Here is an 18,974-nt window from a genome sequence, read left to right as displayed (position 1 = left end):
ACTCTTGTGAGAACACGATAAAACCAGCTCTATAAAGTGTAATAACTAAAAATTAGAAATTAGCCTCGAATTAGTAAAAATTCGGCTACCTCTGAAATTTGAACCTGCGACCTAGAGATTAAGAGCCTCAAATAAAGCAGAGAACAGTTGCTATACAATTTCCAATGCTACAGTGAAAATTCCAAATAAGTGAACACTTTTATTTGCGATTTAGTTTAGAGAAAAAAAGAAGGTTCGTAATAACACTCCAAGTGTATAAAACCAAAATTCATACCGCAGAAAAATCAAAGTTGCCGTGACCAAAATTTAGGACTTTTTCCTGAAAAAAGACAATTTACATTGAAATTTTCACATTTTTCATTGGCCTTTGATGATCAAATTAAAATCATCTCTTAAAACATTTAAAAAAATTTTTTTTTCGAAATAACATTAAACCACGAGAAATATTAAAAAATCGAAGTACAGGCACCATGCGTATCTCATGCACATTGGTGATATGGACATTGAATTTCCAAGCTCTGCCCAGGAGGGAAAATTCGCAAACAACTCAGTTCACGTTTGAAGCCTCAACGTACTCAGAATCTAAAGTGAACAGCTACTTTTGATAAAAAATTTCGCACGCTGGCAAATTGTTTATAAAAAGAACGATTTTTTTTTCAAAAGAATTACTTATGAGTCCATGAGTTGACGCAATTGTCGAAAAATCACTCAAAAATTGCTCAAAATGATCAAAACAATGATATAAACCTAGATACAAAACTAAAATACGCTTTGACTGAGCATTTTTTACGAGAGGACAAGCTGCACTTCGCAAGCACAAGCTAAAAACTTCCAAAAGTGATTCTTAACGCAGCAAAAAAGAAAAACGCTATAAACGTGGAGATACGCATTGAAAGCAAACCAATTAAAACAAAATGGAAACAGCTTGATTCGAACTCGGATCTCCATTTTAGGATTCAGAAGAATCTGCCAATGAGTATCTCAAGAGCTCTGCTACTTTCACGCATGCTTAATTCGCAGCGCTTATAGCTTGAACACGCAGTTTGATTAACGCAATATCTTCGCAAAATCAAGAATTTACGAAGAAAAAAGCGGACTACTAATGCAACACAACCAGTGTTATCGAGAAAAATAGACAGTTGACAAAAATCGCTAAGATTTGAGAAACCGGGAAGATCAAAAATATATCTACCTTACAGCATTCACTCGAAAAAAAAATCACATGGCACAAAAAACAGGCACGTACCCTACAAGCCAGCTGCAATATAACTTTTTCAGAATTCAATTAATCACACAAAAGTCACTCAATTTCGGAAATGCAATTTTGTAAAAATTTCCCCTTAAGAGGAAAAAATTACCCGACTTGATAACCGTTGCTAAGCAGAGTTGACGGAACAGAGGAGAAGGCAAAAAAAGCCCTAACTGTACAAGAAAACACGAAATCTGAATTTTCTCAGGGGCGAAAGTGCAAATTCGCAAGCACAAGAGAAAAACAGCAAAAAGTAGCTTTAAAAGTAGCTTTAGTGACAAAAACTAATAAAACATCTGCTATGTGACAAAACCGAACCACTGACCTTGAGATTAAGAGTCATACATCTTAGCTATTGCGCCATGGGCGCTTAAAAATCTTCAACACAGAGGCGAAACTTCGACTCGAAAACACTACCAAGAACACGACAAAAAGCAACTCTATAAAGTGCAAGAACATTCGGCCAGGTCGCAAGCATATATAGCTCTCGCTGTTAAAAAACTGAATTGGGTAATGAACTGAGCGACTTCTTTCGAAAAACTTTGGCCTTTTCATCTGACCCATACTGTGATTGTGTTAAATATACAAGTAATGACCGCTTTAAAATCCTCTTTCGTATTCAAATGACAAAACTAGTGAGAAGAATATTGACAAAGTAGGGCAACAGCGTTTAGAATGCTAATTTTCGTGCATAGAAAAATTATTTCATCTATCCATTAGACTTCATTGATGCTTTGATGCTCCGCCAAGTTACTTCAAAAATGACTTTTTAATGGTTTTCGGTGATTCTAATCACAAGGGCAGGGTAGGTTAATCATATTGTAATTATGGCTGAGAACAAAAACAACAGTCAAGTAGAAGTTTTGCAACTGTTTTATCACGCATGAGGGAATAGTTTGACTTCTCGAGGATAGTGAATGAATTTCCCGAGTGCGTGAAAAAAAGTTGCGAAAATGTTTTTGTCAACGAAACGTTTATGTGTTCATGTTAATTTTTATACATGCTAAAACAGTTGTTTTCTCACTTTGAAACATGTTTTCAAACTACCTCTACAGCTTACTTGCGCGCGTGCATATGAAAAAAATTTCACGCCGCCAATTGAACGCACGCTGTCGATCGTACTGATCTTTTCATGAACTGCATATGAGCGCACGCGAGTTGACTAAGTGAAGTTATCGCAGTGAATGAAACAAGATTTACGTGAGAATAGAGGATGGGATCATCTGTGATTCGGGTGCTGCTTCTATTGTGGATTGCCATGTGTTGGTCGAGTCGGGAATCACAAAGCCAAACCGAAACACCCACTCTGCGAAAAACAAGCAGAAATTTAACAAGCGAGTCAAGAATCATTGGCCAAGTTATTAGTTGAAATGGTAAATTATCTTTCAGTCGACTTTGCAGCATAAAAATTATCACATGGCCAGCGTCTTTGCATATTTTATTGCAAAAGCACGTCATTCACAGCAAAACAAATAAAGAATTTGTGATGAAACGCTTTCAAAGGTTAGCTACTCCATTGAACTTACAATAAATTACCTTCAATTGGCTTTCCTTTGAAAATGACTTGCTGCACAAGATGGAAATCGTTCATGACTTCTTTGGATGAAAAATTCACTTCGCGGGATACTGTTTTGCACTTGAGTATTCTCTTCGGCACCCTTGCTAAAACAATGGCTTACACATGAAAAAAGGAAAATTAATGAATCAGGAAATGAATGCACATGAAATAAGATTTCAAGTCCTATATTAAGAATGAACTGTTCTAATAAATTACCATTTAGGGGCCCTTTTCAACAATCCATTCACGTGAAAAGAAGTGAATTCACAATTTTCTAACCTTCATGTTCCTTATCCGGTAACGATCTGAAATTTCAACACACTCAATTATTGATCAGAATTGGTCCAGAAATGGAGAAGGAGAAAGCATAGAAGAGAATTACTAACAAATCCTCGTTTCCCTGCCACATAACTTTGCCCGTGTCTGCGTCACGTAAATTCATCCAATTCCTGTTTGAAAAGATTGACATGTTTTCAGGGAACCTATTTTTAATAGAAAAGAAAGTAACGGTTTGATTTATATCAGCTCACAGTTTGAATCCCTTCCTGATTTTGTCGACTTCAACTCCCATTTTTATCTGAAAAAAAAGACAAATTGAAGAAACTCCACCTTTGCGGGATGATTTGATTTGAACCTATAAATAGGAAACAGAATACTACGTCAATAAAGAATACTAAGAAATTTAGCATTCCCATTATAGACTAAAAGCAAAGCATAGCTTCTCGTGATTTACCAAATATATCAAAGAATCAGAACCACCTTCAAACCCCAACAACTCAAAACAGGAATCAGAGGCGCTGCGGAAATGTTGTCTGGAATGATGTCATCAGGGGATTTAGGGGGGACGAATTTCCAACTTTCGAATTTTAGAGAAAAAAATGTATGCTCTCAAAACTCTTTGAATTTCAAGAACAATTATGCTTGGGGTTTTGAAAAAAAGTAACCCAATTTGAGAAATCAGTGATGTGGCAACTGGCCGACCATCTTTGAGCAGACACCAACTGAACCGAAAAAAAAATTCTGATTCTTTATTAATCTTTCAAGTCCCTCCTGAAATTAGAATGAGCTGTTAAACCATTAATAGTGTCAAGTACTGGGTTTGTAATTAGTCTCTAATCCAGGTGGGTTATGAATTTACGTTGATATTTTACCTATTTTTACATGGTAGCAGGAGATCACCATCATGGCCTCTGCAAACTGCAAATCCCCACCTATTTGGACGGAAGAAAAACCTTACAACTGGAAGAGCGAGATTGATATTTGGTTGGTCGTTACAGATTTAACCAAAAAGAGCTCCAGCGATAGTATTATCACTTCAAGGTCGAAAGAGAGATGTTGCGCGAGAAATACCACTTGCAGAGTTGAATCACGAAAATGGTGTTGCAACTTTGTTAGCGAAGCTGGAAGATTATTTTGCTAAAAACTGCGTGGATAGTGCATTCGAAGCCTACGTCAAGTTCCAAGTGTTGACGAAAGGGGCTGACCAGAAAAAGCTAGACTATCTTTTGGCATTCGGAAATCTATGGAAAAAATGCTTGTCATACAAAACTCATACAAAATTTAAAAAAAGTTTTTTAAATTTTTAATTAACAAAATTTAAGAAGTGTTTTTTTTTTAATTTTTAATGAACAAAATTCAAAAAGTGGTGTTTTTTAAGTTTTTTTTTGGTCTATTTGCCTCTCTTGAAGCTTTCTGGCCATTAATAATTGATTTGAAAGTTTCGATAAAATAGTGCTTCTCATACAATTTTCAAGTAGGAAAATTATAAGATAATCATTTTGCCATAGAAAAATTAATATTCTCAGTATCACCAAAAACCGTGTCTGGGAAACTTAAATAGATTTAAATAATTATATCTAAGATAGAGGGCATTTCGACAATCAAAAGCATAATTTTAATTTCGGTCAAAAAATGCTTATCATTTAGTTTTCATATATGAAAAATGTATGATATGCATTTTCTCAAACAAATACACAAATTTGAGCTAAAAAAAAATTAATACCTTTTTTGGTTGCAAAGTTGCTTTTGTGCTCAAATTTAAATTTAGCGAAAAAAATGTTGCATGCAAAATTTGACTTTTTGTGTTTATAACGTAGTCCAGGATGAGAATTTCACCCAAAAAAAAACATAAAATTACAAAAAGTGTTTTTTTTTGTAAACACTATTACTATTTTTTTGATTCATTTGCTAAGATAAAAATAAAATTGTTAAAAAAACAGGCTTTTTTCTCAACCACCAAAATTTTCAAACTAAAAATTATCTAGCCATATACAAAGTTTTATTTTTGGTATATAATTCCGTGTGAAAAGGTTAAAATTAAGTTACATGGCTAAAATCACCAAATGCAGTTAATCTGCGTAGTAACTGCTAGTTAAAATCTGGGTTTTTAACTATGACAAAAACAAGTTTCAAAACAAAAATTTTTTGCATTTTCATTTATGGAGAAAAAATGCATATCATGCAATTTCATTGTATGGAAAAAATCTTTATCATGCAATTTCATAGTATAAAAAATCTTATCATGCTTTTTTTCATACAATTTTGGCGATAAAAAGACTGATGAAAAAGCTCAAATTTCAATTCCAGAGTATGGAAAAAAAAATTTAAATAAAATTTCATAGTATGGAAAAAAGCTTTCATTTGCTATTTTCATACACTTACTTTTTCTCAATGAAATTGTATGAAGGAGTATGATAAGCATTTTTTTCATATATGAAAATTGTATGATAAGCATTTATTGTCAACCCGGGACTTCAAGCGTGCTTAGACTTTTAGCAGTTATAAAATACAATATACCCGAGAACCAGTTAAAAATCAAGTCATGCAGCTCCTTGTCTGTTATAAAAATCTACCAAACACTGCAAAGTTTGTTATATTAATAATGCTATCAAACTGCTCACTTTCTCAAATATTTTAAACTATGAAAACAATTATACTCACATGCTTAACCATTACTTAAAATAACTTTCCACCGCGGGCTTTTAAAAAAAATTATACCCTGGTAATTTCCTATGAATAGTTCATAAAAATAAAGAAAAACAATTTTTATTTTATTATTTTACACTTACATAGTAAACCGAATAATGACGTTATATCGAAAAACTTGAACCAACGAACGATTCGCTTTAAACTTGAGGCATTTGAAATCTTACAGAATGAACAGAACTATTTACTACAGAGCGTATTTCGACAAAAAAAATGAAAGACAAGCTACAACAAATCGAAACTCTATTTGGTAAAAATTCGATCGAAAAAACATAGCCAACATACAGGTGACAAAACATCAACGAACTCAAGGAAACTCCAAACATTTGATCTACTTTTTGAACATTTTCCAAGTTCCAAATTGAAAAAAAAATTAGGAAACAGTAAACCTTTCTGAACTCAAGAGTCATTAATGATTAACAGCTCTTCAAAAAACTAAGCCCGATCAATTGATCAATCTCCCCCCGTAATGAATAATTAAGCCTAACCCAAGCAAAGGCGCCCTTGTTTCACACTTTGACTCATTTTTGGGCTATTATATTGTGAGTTTTGGTGGTCCACATTCGTTGGAGAATCTGACGCATGATTAAAAATAATTGATAATAGTTTAAGGCAATTATAAACATGTGTCAAGTACCGATTGAGTTAACCCCGCTTCCACGCGGGAATGGCACTAACCCAATCAGAGAAAACTAGCACAAATGGTTTCGTTATTCCGCTATGATGGGGGCTTTCAACAGTGCCGAAGTACAACAGTGCTGAAACTGAAAATGTCTTCAACGGTGCCAAAAGTTAAGGATGGAGCCTAGGAAAATAGACGACAAGCAAATTGGACGACCGTAGAAAAAACGGAATTTACGGACAACCAGTATTTACTCAGCCAAAAGTTAATTTAAGTCTACAAACAAAATTCAAGCAACTTTCTCGCAAGTTATTGTCTAAATTGGTTAACCAGTATTTACTCAGCCAAAAGATAATTTAAGTCTGCAAACACGTTTCACGCAATTTACACGCAAATTATTGTTTAAATTTCGCTATTTTGAGATCGTCTAATTTGCTTGTTGTCTAAGTTCCTAAGCCCCGTTAAGGATATTTGAAAACTTTTAGTTCTGTTTGCAAATTGTTGACAATTTATTTGAGCTTTTTGTTTTGGAGCGAAACCGAGAAAGAAATTTGACAATTTGCAGCAATAATTTTTTGTTCATAAAATTTATGACGATGCGCTTGGGGAATTTTTGTTTGTTCAACAAGCGGCATCAATTAAAGAGGGCATTTTTGACTTTTCAACTTCCGTCGATTTGAATTAATTTACTTGTCAGTGATTTGGGACCAGTAAAAACAGGGGCCTAGGAAATTAGACGAAAAGCAAATTAGACGTGACCAACGAAAACGAATTTAGTAGTCGATGCAAAATTACAAATATGGGAAATTAGACGTTCGTGTCTGAAATTTGTTTACCGAATACAATTAAATTTCTTTCAGCTTTCTTAAATGCAAATCAACTTTTCACATGCCGCTTTCTTCACATGCCGCAATTGTATAATTTATGCATTTCAAAAATGTTTCATTATCTGAAATTAACATTTTGTAAATCAATTGAGATAAATATTTTGATATGCAATGGGATCATATATTATTTTTGTAATTATGAAAATTTGTTTTAAGCAATAAGTTTTGTTAGCCCTTTGCTTTCCGTCTAAAATGCTAGTTTTTAATAAAAACAATTTAACGTCTAAATTCGTTTTCATTGGTCACGTCTAATTTGCTTATCGTCTAATTTCCTAGCACCCGTAAAAACAGTATTCATAATAATTTTCGGCACCGTTTAACAACATTTTTTTTCGGCACTGTTATACTTCGTCACTGTTATACTGCCCCGCTATGATGTCTAAAAATCAAAATACACTATCAAAAATTAAACAAATTCACGTTTTTTGTATCATTTGCACTTCGTTGAAGCATGTAACTTGTCTTCCTATAGGCACAAAATTTATATTCAACGGCAAAAAACCGCGAAAACTCAAATTTGAGTGTGATCAAATTTTAGGAAAAAGAAAATCAGTAAAAAAATCGCAAGATCTAAATGAGTGATTTCACTTCGTCCATTGACCCTTAGAAAGTGCTGAATTATGTTTTTTATTGCTTTTTTACAACCAAAATTGCAAAACCTTGTTTTCTCTCTTCTGCAGTACAGATATTTTATACCCTTCAAGAACCAGGGGATCGAACAACACTCTAAACAATCAAGTCGAAGCTTCGACCAATAGACAATTGAAACCTTGATTGTTATGCATTCACACGCGAAATCTGCAAATTATTCTAATGTATCGCTGATTAGAAAACGTCATTTAAATTATAAGACAACTTCAAAAATTCTGTTCCAAAATATTATCTCGAAATCATAACTGTTTCCTATCAAAACATAATGACTATTTCAAATTTACTGAATTCGAAGGCAATTGCGATAAAAATTGTGATGTAGGAGAGAAATTTGAGGGAAATTTTGAGCGATATTTATCGGTTGCCCCTTTTCCTATACTACTTTGACTTTCTGTGGGGTTTTCTACATTGTCAACGCTCGTGTCTTCTTCGAGCAAGGAAAACGCTATGGACCCCGGAGTGGTGAAGTTGGCTGGACCAGAAAATGGGCCCGTAGTAGGAGGTGTTTTCAGCAAGTCCTCCAGTGAAATCGTCGGCTTCCCATTGCACATGTTGTAGTTGTGGGGCTTCATTTTATGAGGCCTTGAGTAATCGGGTGTCATGAAGATATCTTTGGGAGTAGCTTTCGTCGGAGTTAGGAAATTAGTTTGACGAACAGGAGTTTTCTTCTTTCCAGCACTCTGAATAAAAAACCATTAGAAAGATACAAACATCACGCGGTTCTGCAGCGTTTAATTAAATTTAGGTTTTAAAGGCTTTGATTGAAATACAAAATATTACTGACTGAAATCAACTCTTTACTTCGTTTAAGAATCAGATATCGATTATCACGCATCGCTAAACCTATCTCAACGCGCTGTTTTGAACTACAAGAAAACATTTCAAGCTTTATTGAAGGACTTAAGGAAAAAATATATCTTCATGATGACGTTTTTGCTTACTTCAAAACTTGAATCGTTGGCTTAATTAAAACCTCCAGATGTTTTGCGGTTCTTTCAATAAGGACTTAATCGAACTTTAACAAGACCTTCAACTCAGCTTTGCAAATTAATACAACGTGACACAACCAGAACATGTTACAAAGAAAAAGTAGATATGAGAACAGAATAAACAAACCAGCTTGTGCGATCATGGAAACTGGAAAATGAAAACGGTTAAGAGTTCAAGTTGACCAAACAAACGAAAAACAAAAAACGAGTTGCATTAAAGACATACCAGCATCAGAGTTTCCATGAATGCCTTTTGCGCCAATGATGTTTTTGATCTGTGTTCCTTTGCAGGCGTTCTTTCAGTCGAAAACTCACTTAGCTCCAAATCATCTACAACCTCGATCGGCGACGAGTAACCTGGATATTCAACAGTTTCGTCTTCTAATTGCACAATTTCAACTGCGTTGACTTCTGGTGGTGTGTTGTGAACTTTTTCTGAAGTTGCATCAGATCTGTCAAATTTTGCAGCCGGAGATTGCAAGTTCGAATCCCGGATGGGACTTTCGAAACATCCGAGCTCTAAAATCTAATTTGTTCAACCCAAAATTGTGAAAGTGAAACCATCTCAAATTGATTAAGATTTTTTAAAGTGATAATGCGCACATTGAAGCTTTGTGCTTTGCCTTGCTTTTTCTGAAGCTCAGTACAGAAATAGTTTGATTTCTACTCACCATAAATGTGGTTCATCCTTTGGTGGCACTTATCAACTCGAGGCATTTTCGGCTTTCTTGGCGAGTTATCAAATGTGATCAAATTGTCAAAGCAATGTTTTTCACTGGAAGCAATGACATTAGACGCATAGGCTATCGGATCATCGTCCTCGCAAGATGAAACAATTCCTGAATCTTGAGTTCTACTAGTGTTGTCTAAATGTGACCTATTTGAGATAGCTTCCGGGGTCTTCCTGTGTAAGTTTTTGGGTGCATTAAGTGGCACTTTATTTGCTTCCGAGGTGAGAGGCTTAGACATCAGAAATTCTGTGAGCTAAAAACAAGATTGAAGAAACAATCTGACCATTGAAATTAGTTTTTCAGTTGATTCCTAACACATGTTAAACTGTCAAGCAAAACAAAAGTTGGAGAACCAACACTTTTTTTTCAAAATGTTTTCACCTTTCGACAGAACAAATTGCACCATTTTAAAGCTCTTTATCTGTTATATCACATATTTAGAAGCGGCGATCGCATCCAAAATATTTAAAACTTCAAAAAACAACTTTTTCTAGTCCTTCAAGGAAGAAACTGGATAATCTGCTTATCAAAATACAGAGTTAGCTATACAAATTTGACTAGAACAAAGGACAAAAAACTTTCTTTTCACCTCTCTGTCGCTTAGAAGAGCCGCTTTGCCCAAAAAACACTGGGCAGAGGCCATCAACATCTCACTTCGACAAAGTCTAGATTTAAACACATCCAAGTCATGCTCAAGTCGAGTCCTCATCTTCACAAAATCTTTCACGCACTCTCTGCTACTTTGTTCTTTGAACTTCTTGAACGCATGGTACACCTGAAAACAAAGCTAAGCCTCTAAATGGAGGGAATTATCCACAAAAGAGCGAAGTAGCACATCCCATACAAAGATTCATTCAAAACCGTTTCAGTTGACAAAACACTTGCTCTCGCAAGTTAATAATAGAAATGAGCTCTGAGCGGATACAGCTTCGAAAATCTAAATTCCTTCCACGATCAAAAATAAACATGTTTATGCGGTTTCGAAATATACCGCATTATGAAATTAATCAGTGGAAAGAAGAGCAGCAATGAATGAACTTCAACTGAATAAAGCGGATATAAGTTTAATACAATTTTTATTGTCCAACGCATCAAAAAAATCAAGCCGTTTAGTCCAATTTCTTCGACCAAAATTTTGACTTTTATTACTTTTTCATTCGAGTAAGCATAAAAAGAGCAATACAGTTATGAAAGCTTTAATTTTTTTCAAAGCTCTGGAAAATGTTTTACTTCTGGCGATACAAAAAATGACAGAGGTGTTCAGGCGTAAAAAATCTGTGAAAATCTGCGAAAATTTAGATATTTTTCAAAAACTTTCAAGAATAGTCACAATCCAGCGTTCTGATAATTCATGAAAATGAATCACACTAATGATTCATAAAAACAGCTCGCGGAAACTCAAATCAAGTGAAAAACTCAAACTGAATGATTATTATTTTTTTTAAAATCTGATTGGGGAAAACTTTTGCAGTCTGATAAAATCACAAAAATAGGCCAGTAATAGTTTTTTTTTCATAACGAAATAATTCAGCTTCAAAAAAAAAAACAGGCCCTGACCAGATTACAACCCTGAAACTTTGTAGTGCCAGGTATGGACGTAACTTCCAGGCCAAACGTGTACAATAAGACCTTTGAGTTTGAATTTATGATAAATCAAGCCACCAAATGATTCAATAATTCTGTTAGACACGTTAACCTGAAAAAAAATATATTTTTTCCGACTTGATAACGCCTGCTAATTACAAGCTTAACGATGTTTCCAGAATAAAAAGAACCCGATCTGTACTAACTTGATGGTACGATAAATTTCGTGGGTGGTCTTTCTGTTGCAACTGAAACCCATTTGATGCCTCTTTATTAGACACTACAGGAAAACATCGCTCACCACAGTCCACTGGAATTGTCTTCAGATAATCCAGTACTTGCACCGGTGTCAGTCCAGCTCGGAATAAGTCTGTGAGGAGTTGTTTTTGTTTCTGAGACAGATGTGACCTCGCCCATATCCTCGAATCATCTGAAAGTTACTATGCATTGCTGAACTTCTTTCAATTTAGCTGAAAATTAAAAATGTCAAAAATCAAAGTAATAAACTTTGCTTTTACAGTGTTTCGGCCAACAAAAAAACGGTCAAATTGAAATGCAAAATTGAATGAAAATTGTCAACTAACGCATGTCAAATTTAGGAATCCGATCTTCAACTAGAAACGCTCCAGGTGTTTGAAACAAAATAGTGTAAAAATGACAAGTTGTTTTTCAACTAGTCCATTTCTTCATTACCTTTGAGACTGTGGTTATGAACCATGTCGATACAAATATGGGCAAAACCATCCTTCTTCAGACAAGATGTAACACCCGCATCACAGTTGACTAATTCCGGGTAGCACCGATCTGCACTGAAACCAGTATATTTATCTGAACGAGTAAAAGTTGCGAAATATTGGAATTTCTGTAACTGAAAACAATGCCAAATTTGTCAAATTAAGAAAACAAAAAGATTGCCTTAGTCAGCATAAAAAAAAATAAAAAATGCATATTTTTTTGCAAATTCCCCATTTTACAGGCGCAATGTCAAAAACCAATTGATATTTCTCATGTTTCAGGGCAATGATGTTCCAGACATGGTTCGCAGACAAAATTGTTTCAAAAACGTCGGCTAACTACCACACTAAAAACCGGAAAAAGACCAGGTCTGTGACGAAAAGTCTGTGCACCGATTATCATCTATTATTGCGTAATTTGGATCAATTAGCTTACCTCATTTCAAATTAAAGATGATTGAAAATGTTTGATGAACGGCGCGTTTTTAATGTTATCCGATTAAAAGAAAATTGAATCAAAAGAATTTTTGTTCCGAACTTTGTATTCGGGTGTGTTTCGGGAGTTTTTTCTTTTTGTTTTCCACGCAAAATCAGCTACCACAAATATTCATCGAAAACAGGGTTGAGTGATATTTCATATTAAAGCTCTTCCAATCGTGATTCGAACGACATTTAAAATTTTCAAAAAAAGTTTTCACTGTGTCGAGAAAAACCGGTTTGAAATTTTTGATTTTTGGTCTAATTTCGAGCCAATTAATTTGACCTTATTTTGAGCTAGCGAGCCATTTAAGCTTACGATAGCTTATTTAATTTTAACTTAGGCATTGAAAACTTCGTTTTACTCAGGTAAAAGTAGTTTTGGAGTTTTTTAGCGCAATTTTGGGAATAAAAAAATTTCCGCTAACTTTTTTTTTTCGTTTTTCTAGTCATTTTTCCTCAAAAACTGTTTTTCATTTGACCTATTTTACTATGTCTCTCAAATAAGCATAAGTTTCGTTTTTTCGTTCAGATATTTTTATCACAACATGCAGAAAAAAACGACACCAATTTGAAAAAAAAAAACATTTTTGTATTTTTTAAGACTGCAGTCAAAACATTCTGTGCTAATTGCTTAGCAATCGGCTATCCTTGTTTTAATCTGCAAATTAACCAATTTCTAAAAAGACTGCAACACTTTCAACGCTTTTGCTGTTCGATAGTGGAAGTCGCCTTCCTTCATTCAAAAAGAAATGAACTTTAAAAGACATCAAAATTCAAACTGCGAAAAAATCAAACTTGAATGTGAACAAATGTTAAAGACTCCCTGACAAAAAGAATCATCACGACCTTTAAGTGACAATCACTTAGTTCTATATTACTTAAATATGGTGACGGATCTTTAGGCGACCAATCTTAAAATTGAGTCTTTTAGCATACCAAAGTAACACAACTGACGCATACTTGATTGACAGACGTAAAAATTCGCTCAATATTGGGTTGAGTGCCCCATATTAGGACAATTATCTCATGATTTGACAACAAAGCTATCTAAATTAGCGGCAAAACCAACAGGCAGAATATTTAAGTGCAAAATAACACTCGTGCCGAATGTAAGCGCAGAGGAGCAAGCAATCGCTACTTGCCAATGCCGCGTTTGAATTTAGCGTTCTGACTTGCTTATTGTTCTGAACTTGCTAACAGATTGGTCTGCTAAAAATCGGTCTGCTATAATCACTAGCACCCTTCAATATATTTCCTTTTATGCTCAATAACAAAATGAATTCTTCGAGAAAAAATATTAACTTAGATAAGGAAACAGAGAAAAATAAAGCGTCGAAAATTACTTACATTTGACTTTTTCGAACGCTTTTGAACGCACATTTCCGTCGTGCCTTGTGAACATTAACAATCGCATTTGGTCTCACTTTCTCAATTAGTTTCTGCCTCAAAGCACATCCACTTGCTCTTTCAAAATCCTCCACCCAATTGTCCATATGCTCCACGGAATAACACGGAAACACTAATTCGGCTCGGAAGCCTTGCGGTCCTTCGGTTTTAAATGACAAGACGTGAATTTCACTTTCTCCCGTAGATTCTATCAGAAATTCTTCAAAATTTTCTTTGCACGAGTAAGCTGCGCGACTCACACTTTGAAGTTCGCTGTCTTGTTGTACTTCAAGTTGTTCTTCGTTGACTTTTTCATCTTGCAATTTAACGGCTTTATGATCTTTCCCCAGAAGTTCGATCAAAACACTTTTCACAAGTTCAGAGTCAGCCATTTTTTGATAAACGGCTTATGGAGTTACTTCATTGAATCTGAAAACATTTAATTATTCTTTGTGAAAAATCAGTTTCTAGCCAGGTGTTAACCAAATAAACGTTATTTGATTGAGCAAAATTGATTGTTATTAAAAATCTGGTAAAATAGTTAAATTTAGTTAGTTTTATTTCAATATGCATAACATTAAATCATCACTTTTGATAGGGAAAACAGCCCAATAAAATGATAATGTGCGGACAAAAAAGAAGTCAACTCTTCTCTATAATTCAATCTAGTTATACCATATAGCCTTGTCCAGATCACTACTCTCAAAAAATAGTTACTTGTTAGCAAACTCAACTCCCTTCTTGATACTGGCCTGCAACTCTGGTAAAGCCGCGTTGATCAGATCTTCCTCAAACTTGGTCAGACCCTTCGGCATTCCCAGATTCTTTTCCATGCCGTCCTTGTTAAACTGTATCGGGGTCGAGAAAAAGGCGGCGTCAGTGATCGTCGATTCTACATAAGAGCACTCTACGATACCTTTTTCTCCTTTGAGCGCTTTCAGAATTGAGATGGCCCATTTGGCCCCGGCAAGAGCCATTGACAACGTGGCGGATCCAGCTCCATCCTTGGCCTTCACTACTTCGTCACCTCCAAACTGGATTCTGTGGGTCAGTTTATCTAGGGTTTCCTGGTCGAACTCAGCTTTGGGGTTCGACTGGGAAATGAGAGGCACGATAGTCTTCCCCGCGTGGCCTCCGACAACTGGGACATTGGTAGTCTCGGCGTCGAAGCCTTTCAGCTCGGATACGAATGTATTAGCTCTCACTACATCCAGGGTAGTGACACCGAACAGTTTGTTTGGGTTGTACACCTGAAGATAACATTAAATAACAGTGTTATAGAAATAACAGTGTCATGGATTCGAAGCAAGCCAGATAACCCTTTTGTTTCTATCGCACTGTCCTTTCATGTTATCTTATCGGCATATAATAATAAGTAAGCTGCTAGGCAGTGGCCGATTTAGGGGGGGGGGGGGCAGACGCTTCCTATGAGGGATTTGACCCCCTGCCGACGCTTCCTATAAGGGATTTTGAGATATCCATCGCTGACTGGACTTAAAATTTTTCTAAAGGCGCCAATCTATACTAATTTTGAGGGCGAGCTCGCGCCGAAAAAACGCAATTTTTTGGTCCAAATTTTCCAAAAAGTGCATAAAAACGCCTTTTTAGCCTGTTTTTTTTGAAAACTTTGCCTGCGGCGCAGAAAATTTGGGCAAATTAGGGTCTTTATTGTGATTTGGGAAAGCTCAGAAAATCAATTTGGTCGACCTAAAAACAAAAAAAAGCCCGCCCCCCCCCCTCGAGAAAATCCTAGATCCGCGCCTGCTGCTAGGATTATCTTTTTTCACAAAACAGGTGTCTTTAAAATAAAGCTAATTTTTGAGCAAGTAAAAGAGATTTTTACAAGAAAAACCTTCACATTCTTCTCTAATAGCTCATTAAAAGTTCGAACACTCATGATAATCAAGTAAACTAACTCCGTGCTTTTTGAATACTTCGGCAGTGATAGGCACAGTACTGTTTACAGGGTTCGCAATTATACCCAGAATGGCATTGGGGCAGTTCCTCGCACAAGCCTCAGCCAAATTCTTCACAATAGAAGCATTGGTGTTAAACAGGTCATCTCTAGTCATTCCTGGCTTCCTCGGGACTCCAGCCGGGATGAGGACGATGTCCATACCCTGGAGAGCTTCATCTAGTTGTTCGGCGCCTTGGAAGGCCATGACCTTGGCGTTGGTGTTGATGTGGCTGAGATCAGCTCCTACTCCTGGGGCATTCACAATGTCATACAGGTTCAGTTGCGACACAAGGGGCGCCTGAAACATCAATTCAGAAATTCAAATTAGTTTTTAGCTACATCAAAATCACGCCATGTGTAATTTTGCTAGTTACACATTACTGCCATGTTTATTTATTCAGTAAAACAACCAAAATTATACTGCGCCGTTTTAAAAAGGTGAGAAAAAGGTAATCGCAAATGGTCCTTATTAAATTTTTATACAGAAGTTCACATACAAGCTTAGCAAAAAAGGATAATAAGCCGGAAAACAATTTATCAGTTTCATGCGCTTATTGCCAATTTGATAGTTAAAGGAGCTATATTCATATTCTAGTCTATAAATTCGTCCTCGCCTGTTTCAACAAGAGAGACATGGGTTGTCCTATGCCTCCTGCGGCTCCCAAAACCGCCACTTTGGAACCTCTGGCTGCCGAAGTCGACAGTGCTCGGCTGCAAACTCGAGTGCACATAGAAGCCATATCTCAAACAAATCTGTAAAGATTCCAACAAAACTCAAATTTACATGAACCTCAAAATCCTGATAGCCTAAATCTAGACCGTCAAAATCATCGACATTTTCGTATTTGCTTACACACCTTTTGAGGGACTCAAAATTGTTTATAAGATGTCTGAAACTGGATTTGGATGCTTTCACAATACTGAATTTGTTTCCAAAAGTCATATAACAAAAAAATGCAAATTACATTCAATTCGTATAACTTTCAAATAGATATGTTCAAAGAAGAATTCGATTTAAAACTTAGTTGCCATTAGAAGTACAAATAAAACTGAAGCTATGATCCCAAGCACAACAATACACATCATTTTCTTATTCTTTTTCTGATAAGTCTCCGCTTTTTGGAGCTCCTTTAAACCTTTTTCAACCCTAAACGATGCATGCTCAACATTGTAATCAATTCGGTCTAATACCGTTCCTTGGTCGACAATCATTTGAGCTAAATCTCTGAATATACTATTCAGTTCTGTTATAGATTGCACGATATTTGAGATCTCTCTTTCTCGATCTTCAACCATTTCTGTATTGTCCATTAAAGCTTGCATTTGTGCGTCTGAAAATCCTTGATCATATGATGAATATCTGTCATCAATAGTTCCAGAATCCAATGGTTCAAATGCGAAAAATCGAGATCTTTCTTCTCTTGATTTCAACTTCTTTAGATAATCAGACTGCGCTTGTTTAAATTGAGTTGACAGTGTTTGCAGACTTGAAGCTAATGATGACACGACATTTTTGGCTAACTTTCTGTCTTGAAAATTGAATTTGTGATCAGTAGCGCATCTGTTGATTGTCTGGATGCATTTTTGACAGTGAAAGAACATTTGTGTGATCTCCTGTGTTAGTGCTTCTATTCCGTGATCGGATGAGAAATCGTCGTCTAAGCTCGGTCTGTTTATATGCTTGTCGTGCATCGACTGCAGCTCCTAAACACTCAACTGATAAATAATGAGTAAATCAAAACTTTTTGGTTTACTGAGTTTTTTTCCGCTTCATAACCTATTGACGGTACAATATTGAGGTTTTTAATATAAAACAGCCGAAAGAGAATTAGGAAAATATTCACGAAAATTTAAAGACACCTTCATATTGATTATTCTGATAGCTGAACCTTTTGTGGATAGCCTTTGCTAGATAATATAGTGGACATATAAAACAAAAAGCAGTCCAGCAACAAAAAATAAAACGAGCACCACGAAGTCAAAAGCTTGTTTAGCGCGCATAAAAAAATCAAACTCAGTCAACAGGGTTCGGATTGAACAAGCATGCCCTAATAGGTGATCTTATTAGTACAAAATACAAGCTTGAGGCAGCATAAAAAACATAGCAAACAGACAATTGGAAAAATGAGAAAAAAACTGAAGGAAACCGAAAAAAAAAATCAACCAAAACAAGTTCGAAACTCGAAGAAAAAGTATCACGTTAAAGCTCATTGAATTCAAAGAATTGTCTATGATAGGCAATTATTCTTATAATTCGCCCCATTTAGAGTAAACTGGATCAAGAGTAATTTATTATTACTCTCGAACTTTAGAAACCTGAAGTCATTCACGTTCTTCGTGACATTTACTGTTGGATAATGGAGTTTGAGGAAATGATTTTAAAAGAACTCAAAAAATTAATCGCGAAAAATTTAACTTGAGCATGAACAAACTTTAAAGACTGTGTTTCTCGCTAGAATTCAAAGCACGAAAAACCAAGGTCTTATCTAATGAATTTTCTGGTAACGAAGAACTGTGCGAAAAAAGTCGAAAACTGAAAGATCGAAACAAAATTCACAAGTTGTTCCGACGCTGTTTTAAAATTTATTTATCAAAGTTTTCACTTATGAAATGAAATGTTGTCCATCAGCCAGCTACCCGAAACCGATCTATCTCAGAACCGAAACGAGGCAGAAATACTTTCTGAAAAAATCATTACGACCTTCGGAGCTTCGCAAAAAAAAATCAAATTGAGCCTCAGAGCTTCGCACTGAGGCATAAAATAAGAATTTATAAAACTCAATTTAAGATTCATCATTTATCGAAAAGCAAGAAAACCCAGCTGAGCTCAAAAAAACTATGCAAGCATTTTTGTATTTGATCACCTAATTCAATAGTCCTTTCAACAAGACAAATAACTGGTAGTTTAAACTAATAACAAATTATTAAAACCAAAATTCTCGAGATTCAATAACTTTTTATTGGCAAGCTGATAATGCCATTAAATTATTACTGAGGAGAAGCGGAGCTTCGTTAAAAAAATTCTGAAAAATTAAGTTGAAAAATTACCAGAACAAAAAAAAAGATAAATACTACAACAAAGTCATGTTTGTATCAGATGATATTCATAAGCAGCCCTTCAAAAAATTATCAAGAATCAATTACCGAGCGGCAACAAAAGG

At 35.3% G+C, this 18,974-nt stretch overlaps 3 protein-coding genes across 4 annotated transcripts in view; all 3 read right to left on the bottom strand.

The window, feature by feature from the left end:
* LOC134851054 (retinal rod rhodopsin-sensitive cGMP 3',5'-cyclic phosphodiesterase subunit delta-like) overlaps positions 1 to 18,974 on the bottom strand; it is a 150,830-nt gene that overhangs the window by 15,588 nt on the left and 116,268 nt on the right. The window contains exons 2-6 of the mRNA XM_063866954.1: positions 3,338 to 3,386; positions 3,194 to 3,256; positions 3,087 to 3,112; positions 2,786 to 2,911; positions 2,450 to 2,555 (exon numbers count right to left, since the gene is read on the bottom strand). Of these exons, the coding sequence (XP_063723024.1) occupies positions 2,450 to 2,555; positions 2,786 to 2,911; positions 3,087 to 3,112; positions 3,194 to 3,256; positions 3,338 to 3,378 (362 nt within the window). The 5' untranslated portion in view covers positions 3,379 to 3,386. The remainder of the gene's footprint in view (positions 1 to 2,449; positions 2,556 to 2,785; positions 2,912 to 3,086; positions 3,113 to 3,193; positions 3,257 to 3,337; positions 3,387 to 18,974) is intronic.
* Positions 8,153 to 14,281, bottom strand: LOC134851124 (uncharacterized). The gene is made up of 7 exons (XM_063867064.1): positions 13,818 to 14,281; positions 11,950 to 12,065; positions 11,463 to 11,686; positions 10,262 to 10,447; positions 9,613 to 9,925; positions 9,168 to 9,460; positions 8,153 to 8,632 (listed from the first exon to the last, which is right to left on the bottom strand). The coding sequence occupies exons 1-7, from the start codon at positions 14,246 to 14,248 to the stop codon at positions 8,222 to 8,224; spliced, it is 1,974 nt and encodes a 657-aa protein (XP_063723134.1). The 5' UTR covers positions 14,249 to 14,281; the 3' UTR covers positions 8,153 to 8,221.
* LOC134851053 (malate dehydrogenase, mitochondrial-like) overlaps positions 14,385 to 18,974 on the bottom strand; it is a 340,885-nt gene continuing 336,295 nt past the window's right edge. Inside the window, exons 2-4 of one of the 2 annotated variants that reach the window (XM_063866952.1) lie at positions 16,428 to 16,568; positions 15,773 to 16,111; positions 14,385 to 15,106 (exon numbers count right to left, since the gene is read on the bottom strand). In XM_063866952.1, the coding sequence (XP_063723022.1) occupies positions 14,570 to 15,106; positions 15,773 to 16,111; positions 16,428 to 16,553 (1,002 nt within the window). In that variant the 5' untranslated portion in view covers positions 16,554 to 16,568 and the 3' untranslated portion in view covers positions 14,385 to 14,569. Of the gene's footprint in view, positions 15,107 to 15,772; positions 16,112 to 16,427; positions 16,569 to 16,743; positions 17,518 to 18,974 lie in introns of those variants that run through there. The other variant, XM_063866953.1, reaches the window with a different exon arrangement.

Source organism: Symsagittifera roscoffensis, chromosome 7, assembly GCF_963678635.1.
Source record: "Symsagittifera roscoffensis chromosome 7, txSymRosc1.1, whole genome shotgun sequence".
Taxonomy (NCBI): domain Eukaryota; kingdom Metazoa; phylum Xenacoelomorpha; order Acoela; family Convolutidae; genus Symsagittifera; species Symsagittifera roscoffensis.
Note: the sequence above shows the minus strand (reverse complement) of the source record. Positions and strands in the feature narration are given on the sequence as shown.

Coding starts and splice junctions, on each gene's coding strand:
- LOC134851124 (XM_063867064.1), bottom strand. CDS start 14,248: ATGGCTGACTCTGAACTTGTGAAAAGTGTTTTGATCGAACTTCTGGGG. Junction 12,066..13,817: donor AGCGTTCGAAAAAGTCAAAT/GTAAGTAATTTT, acceptor TACTGGTTTCAG/TGCAGATCGGTGCTACCCGG. Junction 10,448..11,462: donor GAAATTTATCGTACCATCAA/GTTAGTACAGAT, acceptor CTTTGTTTTCAG/GTGTACCATGCGTTCAAGAA.